General features: G+C 40.8%; 1 protein-coding gene across 6 annotated transcripts in view; it reads right to left on the reverse strand.

Moving 5' to 3' along the window:
- map3k15 (mitogen-activated protein kinase kinase kinase 15) overlaps window positions 1-23,898 on the reverse strand; it is a 104,728-nt gene that overhangs the window by 26,344 nt on the left and 54,486 nt on the right. For all 6 annotated transcript variants that reach the window (XM_035414105.1, XM_035414103.1, XM_035414107.1 and 3 more), the window contains 11 exons: window positions 22,124-22,283; window positions 18,033-18,183; window positions 16,608-16,715; window positions 15,204-15,253; window positions 13,829-13,924; window positions 13,506-13,593; window positions 9,854-9,987; window positions 9,268-9,395; window positions 8,951-9,081; window positions 8,379-8,484; window positions 2,398-2,555 (listed from right to left, as the gene is read on the reverse strand). In XM_035414105.1, coding sequence (XP_035269996.1) covers window positions 2,398-2,555; window positions 8,379-8,484; window positions 8,951-9,081; window positions 9,268-9,395; window positions 9,854-9,987; window positions 13,506-13,593; window positions 13,829-13,924; window positions 15,204-15,253; window positions 16,608-16,715; window positions 18,033-18,183; window positions 22,124-22,283 — 1,310 coding nt within the window. The remainder of the gene's footprint in view (window positions 1-2,397; window positions 2,556-8,378; window positions 8,485-8,950; window positions 9,082-9,267; window positions 9,396-9,853; window positions 9,988-13,505; window positions 13,594-13,828; window positions 13,925-15,203; window positions 15,254-16,607; window positions 16,716-18,032; window positions 18,184-22,123; window positions 22,284-23,898) is intronic.

The raw sequence follows: 23,898 nt of genomic DNA on the forward strand, positions 1-23,898 counted from the left end.
CGGTCAGTGTCCAGGTTCCAGTCCTCAGTGCTGAATGTGCGCTAGCATTGTGTTAGCGTGAGCTAAATTGCTATGAAGCTAAATGCAAGCTGAAGCAACACTCTGCAGCAATAGCAAGCTAGCTAGCTCCGATAATACTGAACAGGTGCTCACTGATGCGGATTCCATTCGAATCGCTCTGATAACAACACATGCACTTTGACAATGATGTGGATGAATATAACATTATTCTATTAAAACCAGCACTTTTACTAGCACTATTACAAGCACATACGGATATAGTTAGGCACTACAAATGTAAAACAAACGTACACAGTTGCACTGCGGGCTTCACACTGCTCTGACGGAAAGGATAAGGAAAGAGAGAGTCATGATTCTACAGCAAATTGAATTTCTTTGCAAATTTTTAAAAATGGATTTCCTAATAATTTCGCCAATTTTTCACGAATCCCTTAGCTGTTCTCAAACTATGTTCATGCATATCCTGTGGACCTTCCCTGCAAATTTCGTGGAGTTGGATGGTTCATGAGGAGAAGATTTTTGAATGTTTTTAAAAAAATTCAAAATGGCCAACATTATAGGTCCCAATTGCAAAATTGTTCAGAATGTCCACCTGCATATGTGTACCAAGTTACACTTCGCTAATACAAAGATGGCGGCAGCAATGAACCTTTGACTTAGAATGCTTATTGTAGTGCTCCCTATGGGGCCAATCTGTGCCATTTATTTATGGCCAGGTTACGCGTGGCCTGGACTATCTGTGTGCCGAAATGGACAAAAAGTTATATGTATGGACGAGTTATTGGACAAAATACAGGAGAATAATAATAGGAATTCCAGCAATTACAATAGAGTTCTCTGATTCGCAGTGGAACTCTAACCAGACAATACCAGATACAGGATTATCTTTTTATAGAATCTCTTTACCATTGAAGAGGATGTGTCTCTTTCTCCTTGTGTGTGTGTGTGTTCAAGTTCAATTTCCTCTTTAGTGTGTTAGTGTGTGTGTGTGTGTTCACATTCAAGTTAATTTTTAGTGTGTCTGTGTGTGTGTGTGTTTGTGTGTGTGTGTTCATGTTCAAGTAAATTTTTAGTGTGTCTGTGTGTGTATGTGTGTGTTTGTGTGTTTACGTTCAAGTAAATTTTTAGTGTGTGTGTGTGTGTGTGTGTGTGTGTGTGTGTGTGTGTGCATCCATAATCTGCGAAAACGTTTGAGTTCCTGTGGGGGGAGGGGTGCCAGTGGGGGAGGAGGGGTGCGCAAATCCATACTGCAAGAATAATGTTATTCCCGGGAAGGAAGAGAGAAAGAGACAGAGAGAGAGGGGATGTGTGCGTCAGTGTGTGTGTGTGTGTGTCAGTGTCCATATTCTGCGAGAAAAATGTGTTTCCCCTGGGGGGAGGGGTGCCAGAGGGATTGGGAGTACAAGTCCATACTGTGACAAAATAATTGTTCCTGGGGAGGAAGGTGAGGGGTGGGGTGTCTAGACTCAAAGGTGAATCTTGTTTGAGTCAAATTTGATCCACAGAACTACCCACAACTTTTAAATGCTGCATGCCATACTCTCAACAGCCAATATTCTCTGCTGGGTCATATTTAACCCATAACATTTTTTTAGAGACCTTCAGAATTGAATAATATGGTGACCATTGGTTTTGTTGTGTTTATATAGCTGTTTTATAGCTTTTGAGGATATCATGAAGCCTTGTTCCAATAAATTAAACTAGATGGTATTTATGGCATATCTTAACTTGAAAACTGGTCAGATTTGACCCTAACACAATAGGAGGGATAACTGGTCAGTTTTGGAATGAACACCCTAACCTAAACTCGGCTATACTTGGAAGTTTTCCATATGACGACCTAATGAATCTCATAGGCTGGACCAACAGTGCTTTGTCTCTAAAAACGATATAAACTCATGTATTAGACTTAATATCTTCAAAGACTGTACTAGTACCTTTTCCTGACCGGTCGTATTATGAAATTATATAAAGGACCTCCTGACTCTGTCGTTTGTTATCGTTATCTTCAACACCATTTTTGTTAAGAAATTCCTACACTACTAAATGTTGAAATATAAATCCCATTCCCGATATTGGCATTGCATTTGTGCATTCTTTTTGCCAGAATATATTTTCACATTGCAAGCAAATAAATCCATATACGCCTATGATCCAATGGCATTTGAGATCAATTTCCCTACTTATACAATTTAAATAGCACTTTGAGATTCATTAGGGGTAAACCAGAATATTGTGAAAACAACAGGTTTTACTCCCAGTATTTAAAATAGTAAAAAAAAATTAATCAAGATATTATATTTTTTAAAATTGTGCAGTGATCAGGTCTAATTTACACACCCACCCCAAAACTCTAGTCCCTCTCTGCCTTCTCACCTTGAACATGGCGGCCTGGGGCTCTCCGAGCTCATGGAAGGGAGGTTTGCCTGTAGCCATTTCAATGATGGTGCAGCCCAGGGACCAGATGTCTGCAGGGGCTCCGTACCCACGGGGCCCTTTATCAATGATCTCAGGGGCCATGTACTGCAACGTGCCTGTAGAGGTGGACCACAACATCACCCAGGGAGTGTAGGACGTATTAAAAACACAGATTATTGGGAATTTACAGTTAACACTGTCATATGTGTGTGTGTGTGTGTGAGTGTGTGTGTGTGTGTGCGTGCGTGTGTGCTTGTGCTTGTTGGTTTAAGAGAGTGTGTCTGCATGTATGTGTAAGACAGAGAAAGTGTGTGTGTGTGTGTGTGTGTGTGTGTGTATGTGTTTGCAAGGGCATAATCATATTCTAAACATTGGGGAGTCCTAATGATTTAGCAGATGCTCATAACCACATGCAGATAATTAAATAGGGGTGCTGCAGGATCATTAGAGTGAAACTGCACTAATGAATAGCTTTGAACCCCAACACACACTGTGAATTTAAATTCAAAATGGAGCATTCCAGGACAGTTTCATACTGTGCATAAACAACTTATCTGTGATATATCAGCACATCAACATTTCTTCACCAACAGAGAAAAGGAGAGTGAAAAAAGCTCCAAGAGACAATTTTACATAAAATACAAGAACTAACTAAGCAGCTGATTTATCTCTGAAAAGACTGCGAATACCATTATTGTACTATTGATAATATGGAAGTACAAAAAAAGTTCATTCTCCTCACATTAATTGTCCGTGGGTCTAAAAAATATTCCATTTTCAATAGTGCACACACCAGCTGGGCAACTTTTGGAGAACTTAGCTAGCTATAATAATTACAAAGCAGAGCACTTCATATTTGTCTAGCTAGCTAGCTACATTATAGAATTTTCCACACACATTCAATTCACCAACTTGTATTTGTATGTGTCTTTTTTTATTGTCAATTTAAAATGCATCAATTTCCTGCACTTTCAGTGTAGGCCAAAGGTTTACATACACCTAGGCTAAAATACTAGCCTATACTCAAACTCACAACTTTCACAACTCCGCACATTTCATGTTACCATACATTTCTTTTGTCAAGTCAATTAGGGCATCTACTTTGTTCACATCAGAGGTATTTTAAAACAATCGATTAGGGACAGATTTATTTCAGTTTTAATTCACTATATCAGAAATCCAGTGGGTCAAAAGTTTACATACACCAAGTTTACCGTCTCTTTAACCCTCATCCTACCGACTGGAGTCCCCGCAGACCCCAGAGGTATACTTTTTGTCATATCTCACAGGTGCTTTATTCTATCATTCTAATTTTTCATGAATTGTCAATCAATTTGTCCCTAATGACTTCATATCATTGTTTTCTGTTTTAATTAGTGCTTTTTAAAAATACCAATGTATTGGTAATGTACAGTCAAAAGCACCAAATTCCGCCTATGCAGTTTTTTTATTTATTGAGTTCATGTTTGCCATGGCTCCTAATTTAAAGTATCACACACTATCAGGGGGCGTAGGGGCACTCTGTCAGTCATTTTGAAGGAGACTGACACATGCCAGTATGCCCTGAGCATAGCATGAGCCAAATCGTGTGCTATAACTGCCTGTAGCGTGTGGTGTTCATAATTCTATGTAAACACCATTCATTTAAAATTATGTACAAATTGAAAAATCTAAATTTGAATTACATTTATTCAACTTTTATTTTGACAGGGGGTCATGCTGAATAGACCATGGTCTCTATCTACTTTTGTATTAGTGTTGTGTTATTTGCAAACGATTTGATCAAAAGAACGAATCTTTTGGATGAACGAACTGTACTGAATCACATTGTGAAACGATTCATTTGCAAACGTGAAATGGTCGTTCACTGACTGACTATCATTCGCAGACTGTCGCAGACTCAGTGAACGAATCAGTTCAGTGATTCGTTCACTAAACGTACAACGCCCGAATCGTTCGTGAACGACACAACAGTACACTTGCCCGAATCGTTCGCAAACGACACAACAGTACACTTGCCCGAATCCTTCGCGAATGACACAACACTAGTTTGTTCGTTCCTCTTGCTGTAGCAAATGCAAGGAGCGTGGAGTCTCTGGGGAGGAGAGTGGGTACGGTATGGAATAATGGATAATAAATGGATAATAATCGAACATCACTGTCAAGTGTGCTGTTTATTTTCAATGAAATAGCATGAAATGACTGCATGAAATGCTTTTTAACATGTCTCAAAGTAGGCTAGTAGCCAAGGCTACTATTTTATCGACTACATTTTATGAGAAAATGTGATCTACTTATCCAACGTATATCAGCCCGTTCTATTTCAAGCAACAAATCACAGTAAAGAAATACACATCTAGGGCTAAAACAATCCATTTTGGGAAATGTACTGAAGTGAAATGCCCACATGAAACACATTCTTTCAAACTAAATTGTGTGGAATAAAATCGAAACAAAAACATTTTTATGAAAAATAGGGAAAGAAAGTGTTTGGTTTTTTAGCTATGAAATAGCCTATTCTATAGGAAAATGCTCTGTCTATAAATGCTCCCCCTCGGTCGACAACACCCAACAGCGCTTCTCATCCAAAGAACACCATCCCAACTGTGAAGCATGGGGGTGGCAGCATCATGTTGTGGGGGTGTTTTGCTGGAAAAGGGACTGGTGCACTTCAAAAAATATGGCATCATGGGGAAGGAGGATTATCTAGAAATACTGAAGCAACACCTCTAGACATCAGCTAGAAAGTTAAAACTTGGTCGCAACTGGGTCTTCCAGCAGGATAATGATCCTAAAAATACCTCCAAAGTTATAACAAAATGGCTTAAAGACAACAAAGTAAAAGTATTGGAGTGGCCATCACAAAACCCTGAAATTTCTGGACTGAATTGAAAAAGCGTGTCCGAGCAAGGAGGCCCACAAACCTATCTGAGTTACACCAGTTCTGTCAGGAGGAATGGGTAAATATTTCGGCAAAGTATTGTGAGAAGCTTCTGGAAGGCTACCCCAGACATTTGATTCAAGTTAAGCATTTAAAAGGCAATGTCACCAAATATTTAAAAAAGCGTACGCAAACCTTCGACCCACTGACAATCTGATATAGTACATAAAAGCTGAAATAAATCTGTCTCTTAGCTATTATTTTGAAATGACCTCTTGTGGAAATAAAGTAGATACCCTAATTGACTTAACACAGTAAATGCATGCTAACATGAAATGTGTGGAGTTGTGAAAAATTGAGTTTGAATGTCTTTAGCCTGGGTGTATGTAAACTTTTGGCCTCAACTGTATATCCATGCTTTATGCCCATCTGAACTATTAGCAAAATGGTATAGTCCTTCAATTCCACCCAATTAATATCTTAAAATTACAAGCAGGAAGTTGTGCTCATAGTAACATATTAAGCATGGTAGCATGCAAATGCAGCTATAAAAAAATAATATAAATTAACAAATGACATCTTTTTTTGAAAATACGTATTATTATATTTCCAGTTGATGCAGAGCATCCTCATGACACAGCTTAATGAAAGATAACGTTTAAACATTAGTAATAGATCAGTGTACAGAAGTAATAGATTACTGCATTAGTGATTTGCAACAATCAAGCAAATTAGCTGTCTATCTGGATCTTAATAGAGAGTTAGCAGTGGTCTTTTATGGGCAGCCTTAACAATACATAGCAAAATTAGTCTGTTAAACACTTGCCTCTCAACCCATTTACTCTTATACATCGTCTCTCTTTTTCTTCCCTTATTTTTATATCCAAAGACATTCATAAAATGGATTGATTGATAGAGTAGGGTAGCCTACAATGGCACTTAGCATTCTTTTTTTTTTAAGCCAGAAGGAGAGTGTGCACGTACAGCTGCTCTGATAAGAGGGCAGCACCTGGTTGCACGCTCTGATGGGCATTCATAAAAGGCAAACACATTTACTGGATTACCTACTTCACCACTCATCACGAACCTTGCAAGCTGGCACTCAGCTCACAGAGGTGAGGCCAGGACACAGCATCCCCCCCCAGCTAAGTGGAATTAGACCAATGCCCAGCCAACACTCTGTCACTCTGCCAATGCTTTCCCAACACTCTGCCACTCCTTTCCCAACACTCTGTCACTCTGCCAGTGCTTTCCAACACATTGCCACTCTGTCAATGCCTTCCCAACACTCTGCCACTCTCCCAATGCTTTCCCAACATGCTGCCACTCTGCCAATGCTTTCCCAACACTCTGCCACTCCTTTCCAAACACTCTGCCACTCTGCCAGTGCTTTCCCAACACGCTGCCACTCTGCCAGTGCTTTCCCAACACGCTGCCACTCTGCCAGTGCTTTCCAACACGCTGCCAGTGTCAATGCTTTACCAACACTCTGCCACTCTGCCAACGCTTTCCCAACACTTTGCCACTCCTTTTCCAACACTCTGCCATTTTGCCAATGCTTTCCCAACACTCTGCCACTCTGCCAACACTTTCCCAACACTCGGCCACTCTGCCAAATGCTTTCCCAACACTCTGCCACTCCTTTCCCAAAACTCTGCCACTCTGACAGTGCTTTCCAACACGCTGCCACTCTGGCAATGCTTTCCCAACACTCTGCCACTCTGCCAACGCTTTCCAAACACTTTGTCACTCTGCCAATGCTTTCCCAACACTCTGCCACTCTGCCAGTGCTTTACCAACAGGCTGCCACTTTGCCAATACTTTCCCAACACTCTGCCACTCTGCCAATGCTTTCCCAACACTCTGCCACTCTGCCAGTGCGTGCTTTCCCAACACTCTGCCACTCTGCCAGTGCTTTCCCAACACTCTGCCACTCTGCCAATGCTTTCCCAACACTCCGCCACTCTGCCAGTGCTTTCCCAACTCTCTGCCACTCTGCCAATGCTTTCCCAACACTCCGCCACTCTGCCAGTGCTTTCCCAACACTCTGCCACTCTGCCAATGCTTTCCCAACACTCCGCCACTCTGCCAGTGCTTTCCCAACACTCTGCCACTCTGCCAACGATTTCCCAACACTCTGCCACTCTGCCAACACTTTCCCAACACGCTACCACTCCTTTCCCAACACTCTGACAATGCTTTTCCAACACTCTGCCACTCTGCCAATGCTTTCCCAACACTCTGCCACTCTGCTAATGCTTTCCCAACACGCTGCCACTCCTTTCTCAACACTCTGCCAAAGCTTTCCCAACACGCTGCCACTCTGCCAATGCTTTCCCAACATTCTGCCACTCTGCCAACGTTTTCCCAACACTCTGCCACTCTGCTAATGCTTTCCCAACACGCTACCACTCCTTTCCCAACACTCTGACAATGCTTTTCCAACACTCTGCCACTCTGCCAGTGCTTTACCAACACACTGCCACTCTGCCAATGCTTTACCAACACACTGCCACTCTGCCAATGCTTTACAAACACTCTGCCAACACTTTCCCAACACTCTGCCACTCTGCCAGTGCTTTACCAACGCGCTGCCACTCTACCAACACTTTCCTAAAACTCTGCCACTCTTCCAACACTTTCCCAGCACTCTGCCACTCTGCTAATGCTTTCCCAACACTCTCCCAATGCTTTCCCAACAATCTGCCCCTCTGCTAATGCTTTCCCAACACGCTGCCACTCCTTTCCCAACACTCTGCCAATGCTTTCCCAATACTCTGCCACTCTGCCAGTGCTTTACCAACACGCTGCCACTCTGCCAATGCACAGAAGCACAGAAAAAAAGATGCAAGAGATCCACATAATCTTACACCTGATTGGCCCAGACATTCCAAGTGGGCAGGGTGTATGAGGAAGGGGATCTCTCACCCCTTCAAATACTATTCATTTGGCCACTATCTGTTCTAATAATGACCTATTCACTCGATGTAGAAGGTGGGTATTGAACCTGGTTTGAACAAGAAAGGTCTCTGACATTACGGGGGAGAAGGGGAATTACCCGTGAAGGTCTCAGTGCAAGGGTTGACCCCAGCCAGCCTCTTGGATGTGCCGAAGTCAGAGATCTTGAGAACCCCACTGTAGGTGTTCACCAGAACGTTGTCCCCCTGTGAACACAGAGCCGTGTTCAGCCTGGGCAGCAAAGTCACTGAAAGCAACTCTGCATGAAGCAGCAAGTTTCTCATTTTGTTCCGCCAATCAACAACACTCCACAAGAAAAGAGACCTCATGGACAGAAGAAGAGGAACTATCCATTTTATACTATAAAACTATAAAAGTCTAAACCAAGAAAATCACCTCCAGTATAATTCACCTCTAAGCACAAGCAGAATACAATAATCAGGGCTACTCAAGGCACTTTGAGTGTACTTCTCAAACATCACCTATAAAATCAATCCAGCTACTTTACCCAAGCAGTTGAGGTTAACTTCCTTCCCAGGGGTACCATAGCAACGTTAGAGACAGGGAATTAAATCTGCATTCACAGTGCACTTAAAAGCCGGACCATTGTTTACAGCCTGCCTGTTATGCAACCTCTACTGTCATGAAGACCAGGACTGCGGGCATGCTCACCTTGATGTCTCGGTGGACGATTTGGTTCTCGTGCAGGTAGCGCAGCCCTTCCAAGATCTGCCGTGTGTAGAAGATGATGGTGGCCTCCTTCAGTGGACCCCACTTGGATCGCAGCAAGGCAGATAGGCTTCCTGTGGGGACAGAAAGTTGAAAAGGCCAAAGCAAAAATGTTACTTCATTGATACAGACTTCTAAATACACACCCATGTAAGCACACACACCCACAAATACACACACAAATAAACAGATACACACAGATACACAGATACATACACACACCAGCATGAGAAAAAAAAAACACACACACAAACACACACCTCCAGGGACCTGCTCCATGAATATCTTGATGTAACCATCCTCAGACACAGAGCCCAGGTACTGTACAATGTTCCTGTGTTTCAGGTACTTGTGCAGCGCAATCTCCTCATGGAGGGGCTGAGAGTACCTGCAGAGAAAGAGAGAACAGCCATCAGCACACCTACATGCTAGGTACAATCTGCCACACACTTGGAACCATGGCCAGAATCTACACTACCACAGCCTATTAACCAAGTAATATACTCAATACATACCTGCACATCAGATAATATAGCTGTCTACCACACTCCTGTACACTAGGTAGTATGCTACAGTCTACCACAGATCTGTACATCAGATAATACACTACAGTCCACCACACATCTGAACACAAAATAATATCCTGAGTATACCACAAACCACTATCTCAGGCTATATACTAGTCTACCAACCCTGAGTAGTTGAGAAGCAAAAGTTGGAAGTTCAAAATCCATGGTATTTTAACGTGCCTGAAATTTCCAAGGTTACCACAGTCTATCCGCAGGGATACTATTCCCCCTCCTCACCAGGGGGTGCTTTTTCTTCTACCCTTTGCAGGCTCCTCACCTGCTGTCCCTCTCTGGAATCTCTTTGATGGCGATGCGCACCTGGTTGCTCAGGTCCCTCCCTGCGTACACCACTCCATATGTGCCCCGCCCCAACACCACCCTGTCCCCGTTCTCATTGTAGTCATATTCATACTGAAAAATAGACAGAATTTACTACAAGTAAATTCACGTGTGTGCATACACAGACACACACACACCCTCACCCACGTACACACTCATAATACATATACACATAAACACCTTCAGCCACATGCGCTCACTGTACATACATGCAACCAAAAGTACACAAATGCATACACTCACAGTAAATACATAGCTCATATAAAACATGTTTTCAACATACAGAAATGCTAAGTTACTTACACATACAAAGCACTGTCTATAACTCATTCATTCAAACTGGCAAAATCTATGCCTGCCATTAAAAGTATTGATATCAAAATGACGCCAAGTTACTGTACTACAAACAATATAGGCTATCTTGCCTCACTGAAATGAAATAAGCTGTATTCCAAAGCAATGCTATGTTTCCTCAATTGTTTCAAGTCACTTGGCCCTGTGTTTTTTAATCTTACCATTTTACAATGTCATTCCACCTTTGTGTCACATCAAAGCATCAAATACCTCTAATTGCCTCATGCAACACATTTAAATCAATGTACAAAACTGCTGGTGAATACCTACAAGAAGCATATTCCTCCACAAAACATATGTTTATACTTGCTTGTCAACTTCATTTTACTAAATTTACAAGTTCTTGTATATTTGCTACTTACAATAAATACTGCATGTAAAATACATATTATACATACATACATACACAGAATACTTCTTTATCCCCATGGGGACATTTCCCTCGCAGCATGTTACATTCACATTTACGAACAAACATTTATACCAAGAAACATACAATCATTCACACAACAGAAAGGCTGGGCAGCTAGATACATACATACCAATACAGATTTGACATATTGATGTCTATTCAATCAATCTTGACTCTTACGAACCCATCCACACATGTGTTTGGCTGTGTTCGTGTACTGTATGCTTATACACACAGGGCCAAGTGACTTGAAACAATTGAGGAAACATTGGGTAGCATTGTTTTGGAATACAGCTCATTTCGGTGAGGCAAGATAGCCTATATTGTTTGTAGTACAGTAACCTGGCGTCATTTTGATATCAATACTTTTAATGGCAGGCGTAGATTTTGCCAGTTTGAATGAATGAGTTATAGACAGTGCTTTGTATGTGTGAGTAACTTGGCTTTTTTGTACGTTGAAAACGTGTTTTTTATGAGATATCATTTTTGCAAAGTTATGAGAAAGTGAGAAATGTGAAGTGACCCTTTAAGAAACAGTTGTGGATTATGGCTATCCCTGTGTGAATTTGCACAGTCTGATGAGTGTGTACCATTTAGCACTTTTGCTTTGCTATATATGTAAAACAGTGGCTGTGACAAAGGGTGCGGTGGCGTAAGTATAAACGCATCAGAAACGCAGCTGAAATATGCCCAGTGTATGTACTCACAGATTTGACGGCCATCCAAAGAGCCTTGATTGACAAAATTACCAGCAAGCTCGTAGAATTAGAACTCCGCAGGTCGCAACTTGTGTACTCTTCTGTCATGCTCCATTTTCTGTTATTTCGTGGAGATACACTTTTAGTGTTTGTAAGGTTTATAAGGCATTTTGATACGCGTATCTGCAGGTAGGAGTCCACTTCGCTCTTTTTCTTAGGTAGATGAACTTACGTGAGAACTGGAAGTGGTAGAACTGGAATACTTGATAGTGGAGAATAGGAGTAGATGCATATGTCCCAGCAATCTTTGTATATTATAAAATAACAATAGTACGAGAGAAATGAGGACAAATGATGAAATTGAGTAGTTGAAACAATATGTTTTTAGCAGAATGGGCATGTAGGTGAAGTTTGACATGATCATAGACTATAGCGTAAAGTAAATGACGTGACCATGAGTGAGATGAGTTTCCTTATCGAGCGGTATATATATATAACAGATGGTATAAGGAATCACTCATTAAAGTAGTGGGTGAAGTACCGTGTCATATTGCTTAGGAAATCTATTGCACTGATGTACTTTTGTCATGTTCATTATTAATAGTTATAATTATGATTGAGTCATGATTTTAAATGTAATGTTTTAATGGGGAGTTGCAGACAGTACACTCCTGGGCTAAAAAATTGGGCCAAGCCCAAAATGGCAAAAAAATAAGCTTTTAATGGTCTTAACAACAAATCATTGGTCAGAAAATTAGCAAGAATTAAACAAATGCACTCCTGAGACCTCCTGTGCCAGAATTTGCTTGTTTACTTTTGCTGCAGTGAACTGTTTGGGGAAAAGCAGTTCACTACAGCAGACAAATTAACATAATGTCAAATAAAAGAGTTATGTTTTGTATTTGGTTGCATATCATTTGCATGCCACGACTTCCTGATGTCTGTGATCTATCAACGTCATCAGAGTCTGGATATCTTATTTGCAGGTTGTCCTACAAGCAATACAAAAACTCTTTGCATTTGAATGGATCTCTAAGGGAATTGGGGGGTGGGACTAGATTCAGCTGTAAATTATGCTGATACAGTATGAAACACAGTTGTTGGCTAAATGGCTTTAAGTCATCAAGGGTCCAAGGCATCAAATGAGCCTCAAACCACCGTGCTGCTGCCAGATATGCAGTAGATACTACAAGCATTGTTTCTCCTGATTAATTTTCCTGTTGAACTCAATGGAAAAAATATTCAGGAGAAACAATGCTTGTAGTAGACTGTGACATTTCTTGGGTGATAATAGAAGAGCTCCCGTTGATTCCATATGGCCTGGCAATATTGTAGCCGGTTAACTGAACATGTAGATGGTACGTCATAATGCAGTGTATACGTTCAGTGAACGACGGGTCGATGTGGTGCACAAGCAATAACTGAGCAGTAGTAGAGAATTTATTAGTGAGGAAAAAAGCAGGTAAAACGAACTTGTTCCAGGCAAGGCTTGAACCTGCAACCCTATGATCCATAGACCATGACATTGACCACTCAGCCACAAAGGGACTAGCTGTTGAGACTGGAAATGTTTTAGAGTAAAAAGATATGTATATTTTGCGTGTGTACGTGAGATTTTGATTGGCTCGTGTAGGTGAAGGATTGGCTGGTGTCGGTAAAATGTCCAATGGGGAGACATTTTGTTTGTGAGCTAGGCGGCAGGAAGAAGAAGAAGAAGAAGAAGAAGAAGGAGAAAACGCAAAATCCCCTTAGTTCGGGGCTTTATTGTGTGCACATGTAAAGTTGTTTATGAATTCTGTCTGTTGAAATGGGGTCAGAATGTACAGAAATTTATGTTTTTAAGAGCTGAGTGTCTGTGGCTGTTGTGGTTATTTCTGTGGGGAACCCTGAAAAGTGCCAAACTCTCGGTGCTGTACAGGTATGGGGCATGCCGCCCCGCCAAGGCGTAACTTGGCGGGATGGCACACCTGCCATCCCAATAAACACACAGTGTATACGTAGACAGAGACATACAGTACATACACATCATTCTCTCATGCTAATGAGAACACAAACACAAGCACACACACATACATGCAATCTTCATGCACCAATGAGAATACACACAGACTTGTTCTGTGCCTCACCTCCAGCGTGTCTCCATCCCCTTCCCCCTCCAACTCAACAGCATTCCCAGACCCATCTGAAATAACTTCCTTCACCATGGAGCAGAACCTAACAGCATAGTCAGCACAGGGTCAGAACACAACTCCACGTAAGGTCAGCAAACAGTCAGATAATTCATCTATAACAATGAGACAGGGCAAGCACATGCTAGGCACATAGTCAGCATACAAACAGACTGTACAAGATGGCTCATTAAGCAGGACTCATGAAAGCAGAGAGCCCAAAAATACAGCCTACACATAGCTGTCTAAAGCACAGTTGTTCCCAGGAGCCCCTGGCAAACCTTCCGCACTGGTCCTCGGTGGAGAAGTAGATCTGGAAGTCGTCTGAGTTGTCGTGCACATACAGGAAGCAGCAACGCTCATCAAATTTGGAAATGCTGGGGATGAGGCACAATGAGGGGTATGAGGTAGGGATGAAGATGAGAGCTACCAGAATGCAGTGCATATAAAGACTGTCATGTTCAGGGCTGAAAACACCTGCCTGTGTGAACTAAGCGGAGGCAGGGATGTGGTTATCAGATGGGAAACTGGAAGTACATTGAACATGCTTCAATGGATTGATCTATAGCTGTTGTAAACCATGCTACCTTTTCCGAATTCTTGTGAAACATGCTTCTGAACCTGAACTCCAGTGGGGCCATGTATTCTAGCCAAAATCATGGGGGGAGAATCTATTTCTTAACTAACAATCTTTGCGAACAATGTGTCTTAATCCCTTACTTCTGGGGGACTATGTGTCCAACCCTAAATGCAGAGAAAAGACATGTTTCCAAGCCCAAGCTCTAGTGGGACTATATATTCAAACAAACGATTACAGTTTGTGCCCTAACTCAACTCCACTGAGACTAAACTCCAAGATTTCCTAAACTAAGCTCCATGCATTTTAGGCTAAACTCCTGGGAGACAGGAGTGAAGAAACAGAAGACACATATTTTTTCCTCTGCAGCCCAACACACATGGAAACAGTCATTCATGACTAATAATAACCCATAACCTGGTCACCTCCGAAACATTTATTCATGACCTACGAAAACCCATAATCTGGTTACCTCCAAAACAGTTCTTCATGACCAACAATAACCCATAATGCAGTCACTTCTGAAACAGTTATTCATGACTTATGATAACCCATAATCTGGTCACCTCTGAAACAGATATTCATTGACCCTAACCTATGATCACTCATAATCTGGTGACCTCAAATGGTCATTCATGAACTACGATGACCCATAATTTGGTCATCTCGGAAACTGTTATTCATGACCTATGATAACCCATAATCTGGTCACCTCTGGCACAAGGCAAAGAACTGTGCTTCCTCAGAGGTCGCAGGGCTGTTTTATGATGATATTCATTAAGGGAGTACAAACTGAATTTGAATTTAAAAGATAAACTGGAAAACAGAGGCAAAAGAAAGAGAATGAGTTTGATGTCAGATATGCAACAAGGTGAGGTACTTGTAAAAATAAAACTAAAATATTGAACATCGATTAAGAAATGAAAGGGAAAAACAGTGCAAGCTGACAGACATTATCAGCACATACAAGTATTTATACTTTATTACATGTATACATTACATTACATACACCAGGTGTGTGTGCAAAAAGATCATATTTTATTAATAATACACAGGTATATGTAAGATGGTCCCCATACCTTATTCCTTTGATCGATGTGGCTGTGAAGTTCCACTCATGGATTCCTTTCTGGTACAGAAATGAAATGCATAAATGTATTATACTCATGCAATAAAACTGAGACAGCTATCATTGGGACAGACCATAAGAACAAATATACACACCACAATAACAACAGATAATTAAGCAAAACCTTTCCTATTAGATGCAGTTGACCTGAAATAGTAAAATGGTATGGAAAGTTGAATTGTTTCATCCTATGGCTCTATCTATCCCTCCAATTCCTTGCATTTGTCTCCTAATTTCTTTCCTCTCACAGATCAATATATCATCATGAGTGTATGTTATCGATTTACTTCATGTTCCAAAACCCTATCTTCCTGTGCTTTTAAAAATGGCAATTTTTCACCTGGTTTGCACGACTCTTAAATAAAGCCTTATAACCTTGTGGCAACACACAGCAGAGCTATGGTTAATGGATACATGTACCATCAAAACTAAAATATAAAAACTTATGAAACGTGTGAAAAAGTATTCATGATAAATATAATGTACAAAAAAGGTTAAAAAACATGAAAACATTTCCGACAGTTTTACTGTTTAATATCTATGGGCTAATGGAACAAATTAGTGTGTGACAGGTGATAAAAATATTTAGCAAATAATATCAATGGGAATATTTTGAGCTTCGTCTGTAGAGACATGTGTGACTACTAATATGGATATGTATAATTACATGCACTGCAAATGTTATATAAATACAAATGTTTGTATACGAGCCACAACATACAAAAACACATACATACAAAGCAGCGGTTCGTGATATAGAGGGATATTTCTCTTTCTGGGTTTTAAAAATATTATTTCAGAATTTGTATATATCCAATCTCTAATTGGAAACTCTAAATTGCCCATAGGTATGAGTGTGTGAGTGAATGGTGTGTGTGCCCTGCGATAGATTGGCGGCCTGTCCAGGGTGTAATTCCTGCCTCTTGCCCAATGCACGCTTGGATAGGCTCCAGCACCCCCCGCGACCCTGCCCAGGATAAGCAGGTATAGATAATGGATGGATAGATTTAGTATATGTTTTTGATTGGGCAAGACAATAATGTCACTGTACAAGCTACTTACTGTTCTGTACTTCAAGCGCATTGATTAGAATTGAACAGACCATCAACCTCCAATGCCCAAATACAAACTACTGTAAAGCTAGGTGATTGTCAGAAACTTCTGTGAGTATCTAAAATATCCTTCACTGCACACAATAACTGTCTGGGCCAATCAAAATGAAATATCATTAAACAGAAAGTGGGCTGTCCCTTTAACCATGATATAATACCAGAAGTGTGATGTTCTCTGAATCTAAAACGAAACCAGGTATATACTGTTTGGTCAGAAAGGTGTTCAATAAAGGGGGTCTTACTGTTTCTGCTGGGGACACGTGCCATATGGACACATTCTTCTCCTCAGCTTCACTGTTAATTGATACGTAGGATGGCTGGTAGATCTTAGTTGGCTCCAGGATCAGCACCTTTGAAAGACAATGAGAGAGATAGACAGACAGAAAGCTTTTCGTACAAGCTACACAGGAGGTACAAGAGGTAACATTGACATGAAAATTAATTTACAGTATGCAGAACCAATATCACGGCCAGTTCCTAGATTAAATGAACTACCCATGAAACACATCTGCAACTTGGTCATCTGCCCTCCCTGTTTGTCTAGAACTTCCTGTTTGTAACTCCCTGTTCTGTCTCTTTAAGGTCCTGTGCCGTAGGAGCCAGTTTGAGTGCCTGGCTCCGCCCTTGATTAGCTGTACCTATGGGGGAGAAGGCATAAAAGGCAGGCCTTTTTAAGCAGGCTTCTAGCTGACTGAGCCTTTCCACACTCTCCGGCCAGCTGGTGCCTGGGCACGTCCATTTTGTTTGGTTTTTCTTTGTTTGTTGCACCCTTCAACACCTACACACACCATACTGTTTTCATTGCATCCACACAAGCATACACTTCCTGATTACTGATTCCACACTCCATTTCTTGATTTTTCATTTAGTTTAATAAAATTTTGTTAGGAAAACTGTTACTACCATGTGGACCTCCCCTTCTTTGTTATGGCCTAACCGAGCCGGGCATAACAAACTCCTGGTCTCACCTTTCAGGATGAAATAAAATGTCTATTTCTAAATGACCTGTTTCCACAATGAGCAAGGGACATATTCATCTAAAAGAAAATATAACCCAAGACATTTTTAAACATAGCAACTGTTTCAATCAAAAGTTAGTTTCATCGAATCACTCCTAAAAGGCATACTATGCAGGGCTTCCACCTAGAAAATATTATCAAACAACCACGCTCAGTCATTCCTATGATGCAGTGGCAATCTGTGTCTGTGTTCACTTCTGCCTAGTCCTTGCTTGTCTGCCTGTATTTGTTATTCTAATATGTGTTTGGGAAGTTTCTTGGTGTGACCCTTTTTTCTTTGTGGGCTGTGCCTGAAAAGCATGTGAACAAGGAGAAGACACAGAGGAAACATGCATGGATTGGCTACTACAGTGTACTATAAGTCACTCTGAATAAAAACATTTGCTGAATGGCTAAATGTAATGTCATGTATATGTTCAACAGGTCACAGATATCTGGATTTGAATGAAATCGGAATATGAACGAGGGTTCGTTTGAACTTAAGTTTTACTTTAAACTCTGTTGATTGTTGTACGTGTGAGAAAAAGCAGTTTTGGGATGTGCACAGCTTTGTGTGCTTGTGAGAAAGTGGACCTGTGAGAACCTGTGCATGTGAATGAGGTAGTCATTTTGTGCACAAGACAGAGAAAGCTGTGGTTGCAAGCGTACCGGGAATCTGAGTCCGTTGGTGGTCCCGCGGGTTGCCTCTACAATGATGTCCATCCAGAAGTTGAGCCTCTCCCTCTGAGGTGAATGTTCCAGGTTCTGCTTTTTAAATCGCTGGATAAGCTGGAGGTTCTGAACCACTGAGCGTAAGTACCTAGACAGAAAGAGAGAGGAGGAAAGATGAGCAAGGGAGAGCAAGACATGGACATGTGTACAAATCTAAATACTGTGCATTTTATGTGATATACTGAATGCAGTTCCATTACATATGTCTATGCTTAGACAGCCTTCATTGGTTTTTATTTTCTGCCTATACACTAATTTTGAATTGAACAGAAAAAGAGAGAGCAGCAGAAGGTGTAAGAATACGCCCACCTGTTAAATTCAGTCCTGATCCATAGATGTTCTCACAGGAATAATCACCCTCATCACTATCGCACAGTCACACCCTCATCACTGTCACATAGTTATGGCCTCATCACTGTTACACAGTTATGCCCTCGACACTATTACTGTTACACCCTCATCACTATCACACAGTCACACCCTCATCACTGTTACACAGTTATGCCCTCATTGCTATTACTGTTACACTCTCATCACTGTTACACAGTTATGCCCTCATCACTATAACAGTTACGCCCTCATCATTGTTACACAGTCACACCCTCATCACAGTCACAGTTATGCCCTCATCACAACTACAGTTACAGCCTCATCACTATTACAGTCACACCCTCATCACTGTCACATAGTAAGGCCCTCATCACTGTTACACAGTTATGCCCTCATCACTGTCACACAGTTACGCCCTCATCACTGTTATACAGTTATGCCCTCATTGCTATTACTGTTACACTCTCATCACTGTTACACAGTTATGCCCTCATCACTATAACAGTTACGCCCTCATCATTGTTACACAGTCACACCCTCATCACAGTCACAGTTATGCCCTCATCACAACTACAGTTACAGCCTCATCACTATTACAGTCACACCCTCATCACTGTCACATAGTAAGGCCCTCATCACTGTCACACAGTTACGCCCTCATCACTGTTATACAGTTAAATCCGCATCACTATTATAGTTACACCCTCATCACAGTTACACCCTAAGCACAATCACACAGTTACACCCTCATCATTGTTACACAGTTACACCATCATCACTGTTACACCCTCATCACTGTCACATAGTTATGACCTCATCACTGCTACAGTTACACCCTCATCACTGTTATACAGTTATGCCCTCATCACTGTTACAGTGACAGTCTCATCACTGTCACACAGTTACGCCCTCGTCACCGTAACACAGTTACGCCCTCATCACTGTCATACTGTTATGTCATCATGACTCTTACAGTTACGTCCTCATCACTATCACCCAGTTACACCCTCATACCAGTTCCAGTTACACCCTCATCACTGTTACACAGTTATGCCCTCATCGCTGTGACAGTTACACCCTCATCACAGTTACACAGTCACACCCTCATCACTGTTACACAATTATGCCCTCTTCACTATTACAGTGACAGCCTCATCACTGTCACACAGTTACGTCCTCATCACTGTTACAGTTACACCCTCATCACAGTTACACAGTTATGCCCTCATCGCTGTTACACAGTTACGTCCTCATCACTGTTACACAATTATGCCCTCTTCACTATTACAGTGACAGCCTCATCACTGTCACACAGTTACGTCCTCATCACTGTTACAGTTACACCCTCATCACAGTTACACAGTTATGCCCTCATCGCTGTTACACAGTTACGTCCTCATCACTGTTACACAGTTGCACCCTCATCATAGTTCCAGTTACACCCTCATCATTTTTACAGTTATGCCCTCATCACTGTTACACAGTCACATCTGCATCACTGTTACACAGTTTTACACAGTGTTAAATTCTCACAATATCCTCTAAGCTCTTCTTTTCTTGAATTTACTATCACTCAGTGTTTATGGAGGTATAGTGTATCATTAATGTAAACTGACACAACATCTAACATTGGTGCGGATACAGCTGTATTACTATAATCTGGATATCAAGGGGCAGAGCTACACACATTTTCAGGAGCCAACAAACGGGGCTTCACGAGACCATGGAATGTTCCAACACGTCGCTACATATGCCTGACATTCATAATATGTCTCAGTCTAGCTGCCACTGCTGCGCAAGGATTCCTAATATGAAGGCTTTGTCAAAAGGCTAGTAGACATGTCCGCTAGTTTTGGAGGACACCCACTCTAATTCAGGGTGTGCCACTTTCTGAGCATCAGAAAAGCATTTATCAGGAAAAGAGCTCGCAAAAATGCTAATCGTTGGCCACAATTCAACTACATTCGGTGGGCTATGTGCAGCAGTGATCTTTATCTGGGCCTTCACTTGCACTGTAGCAAAATTGGAATGATCATGAAAACTCAAATAAAAAAGAATACCTACTTAACCTCTTATTGCAAAGCCCCTCGTGGTCGGCATGCCGGCGTGCTGAGATTGCTAAACTCAGACATTCAGTGCTACTGCAACCAAAGTATGCGATAAAAAACGCTTTGTTTTCGTTTCATTAGTAGACGATGCACAACAACTATGCCGAATGTGGAATTTCGCAGCGCCACCATTGTCGCTCTGGTTGTTCATTTAACAAGTGCCCCCTCCCTGCAGTCTCATCTGCAACTACACCCCCCACTCATGACATAATGAACAATATTGTCTATCTGGGCATTTATAAAAACTTTCTTTCACCAGACAAAAATTGTATTCCGTCATAGCAACAAGATAAACCCGACAATAGCCCCTAGATATGCCAATGCAGCAGTGAAAACGCTGCTCAACCAAATAAATAACGAAATAAACAAGACAAAGCATAATGAAATAAACAAGACAAAGTTTTCAAAAATTATACCATGTCATTCTACAGTCAATATCTGGGAAATATTGAGTAAATGTACAGCCTTACCATTGGTTTTACGTGTAGAGATGTCCCTTCAGAGATTGAGTGGTCGCATATTGTCTTGGACAATCCTTTTGTGAAATATACGTGCATTTGTGGCGCCTGGGTACCTTCCAAAATAGCTGTGTGTAATACCACACCGGTTGTTTACGGCATTGTAGCCCTTTTTAGTACAGTCTGGCTTGATTGGCAATTCATTTATTCAGTAGGTGAGAGTATAAGCTTTCTAACGATGTATAACATGTCAAATTTTGCTTTTGGAATAGCGTTTTATAGCTCAGCGTAACCAATTTTTTTTTAATCATCGCATTCACTTATGTATTCACTCTGTGGTAGCAGTAAAAGACACTGCACCTCACGAAACATTGTCAACTATTTTTAGTAATTTCTTGGAAAATACTAGTATTTTTGAAGACTAGTCTAGACTTTGAAATTGAGTGTAGTGAAATACGTGAATATGCGATTTACAGCAATACATAATTTTGACATTTTGGATAGATCTGCAGAGGCTGGGTACACTGCTTAGTTTTTGCTTCATAGATCTTTAGTAGTTCTACATATCCACCCTAAGATTTTATGAACTTGTGCTCAAGAAGTTTTTGATCCAAGACATTAACCTGCTGTATATATGCAATCTCTCATTATTTCATTGCAAACTAAAAATTCATTTTTGATTTTTTGCCTAGACAATTGCATTTGTGGCACTTTATTTCTTCCAAAATTATGTATATAAACTAATCTAATCTTGTAAATGGTATAAATGTCTTGCTCCATTTAAGCCACTTTTCAAGTCTCTGTGGTGTTCACAGCTGAAGTTATAAAGCTTTAAATAGGGTACCCCCTAAATGGGCAAGGATTGGCCATATTTGGCATGTGCGCTAAGGGGTTAAGGGTTCAGCACAGCACAGGAGTGACTGAATGGGTTGGCCATGCACTCAGCTGAGAACTACAGAGGCAGGGATCCAGATCCACAGTAATCACTGATGAATATGCAGAGTAGAAGGCACACAAAACACACTGCTAATGAGTAAGTACCAGCTGTTTTTTGTAAGGAGGGTGTTACCGGGTGAGGGGACTCAAGTTGCACTACTGGTGGATACAGTCGAATTAGAGTGTGGAAGCATACCAGATTGGGGGCTTGAGTTTGAAGAGCTTCTCAGCAGCCTGTACAGCTTTAGGGATATCATTGGCCAACATGCTGACCGTGAAGAACTGACCCATATCCCAATAGTTATTCATCTTCTCTAAGCTCCCCTTCCGCCCCAAAAGGCTGTTCAAACGTACCCCTGAGTGAGAGAGACAGAGAGAGAGAGAGACAGTGAGAGAGAAGAGAAGCAACTGTAAGTAACCATAGAGACTGAGTAAACAATCGCATACAATATATGGCAAATACATAATTTACAGAATTTGCTGAAATTCTATGGGGTGATCAATTGTGAGTGTTTATAATTTATTGTTGTAATTACTATGATATTCTTATTATTACTTTTATTTACAGTCATATAGTGTTTGCTGATCTGAAATATAAACTTCTGTAAAAGTATTGCTGGACACTTTGACAGAGTATGACCCAGCCTCTAAACCCATCCCTAGCACTAGCTTTTAAGGCCAGAGGTGAGCCTAACCTGTTATTGCATAGCAGGGTGTGTGTCTGTGTCGCAAAAAAAACCACAGGGACTTGCAGTGAGGCAGTCCCAAACCCAGATTCGAGAAGGGTAGATGACTCAGTCAATCTGATGATTCATGCTGAAAGCCTTTATGCCAGAAAACATCCCTTATCTGACAGTGTTTCTACCATACTTTGTAACATCTATAACAAACTGCTTTTCCAAATGTCACTACAACACCTGTCTGGGGATTTTCAAAAAACAGAAAAGATCTGTTGTCCCAGACACAAACCACGATGTCCTTCACAAAAAATAGTGACCAAGCAAATCAATTTCAGAGAATGAGAGGACCTGGTGAGCAAAAGTGGGAATATAAAATAGAGGTGCTCTGATCATGAATTTTTATGGCTGATTCCATCGACTTTTTAAAGCCAAATCAGTTGAATCCAATTTTTTTTTTTCGAAAAGTTTTTTTTTTCTTTTTTTTTTAAAGCAACAGGCAACAAAAAAACATAAGATAGTTTATTTGCTTTATAGGTAACCAATTCATTCTGATACTATTATTATTATTATTATTAAAGGGAAATTTCACTTTAAAACACATATGAGCTTATTTTATTTCAAATTTTCTTCTAATGAATGTGTCGACCTTCATTTTTCGATTAGTTATTTCATTTTGTTAATATTTTACGATGTTTTGTTGCTTACCTTTACAAATTCAGGAAGTAGACCTAGGCAGCATATCATTGCGCAACTTCAACGCTATGCTTTTCTTCGAAAAAGAAGAAGAAACTGGAAACCGTACTACTATGTGGACTTACGCTAAAAAAAAATAGGTCCTTGTTTCTAACATTAGACATTCAAAACAAAATAACTAATCGAAAAATGAAGGTCAACACATTCATTAGAAGGACAATATAAACAAAATAAGCCCATATGTGTTGGTGAAATTCCGCTTTAACAGCATTATTGTTATATTGTTGTCGTAAGCACACAGTGAAGGAGCTCTGATTCAATGTGGCTGAATCTTTTCTCTGCTGCTTCCAGAAGAGTGTGTTTTGATGGCTTCATACCATGTTCTGTGCCAGTGCTTTATCTTAGGAGACGTTTCAGAACCATGATGGATGGAATGACAACTGCCACTAATTATTCATCAGACTAAGGATGTTGTAGAGCCTCTTCACTTTGAACTATATTAATTTCAACCGGAATACACGTACACAAGAGCTAAATTAAATTTGTGTGTACACAGAATAGTTACAGTCAATTCTGCAAGTTCAGACAAAATTATTTC

The sequence above is a fragment of the Anguilla anguilla genome, chromosome 4 (assembly GCF_013347855.1).
Source record: "Anguilla anguilla isolate fAngAng1 chromosome 4, fAngAng1.pri, whole genome shotgun sequence".
Classification (NCBI taxonomy): Eukaryota; Metazoa; Chordata; class Actinopteri; order Anguilliformes; family Anguillidae; genus Anguilla; species Anguilla anguilla.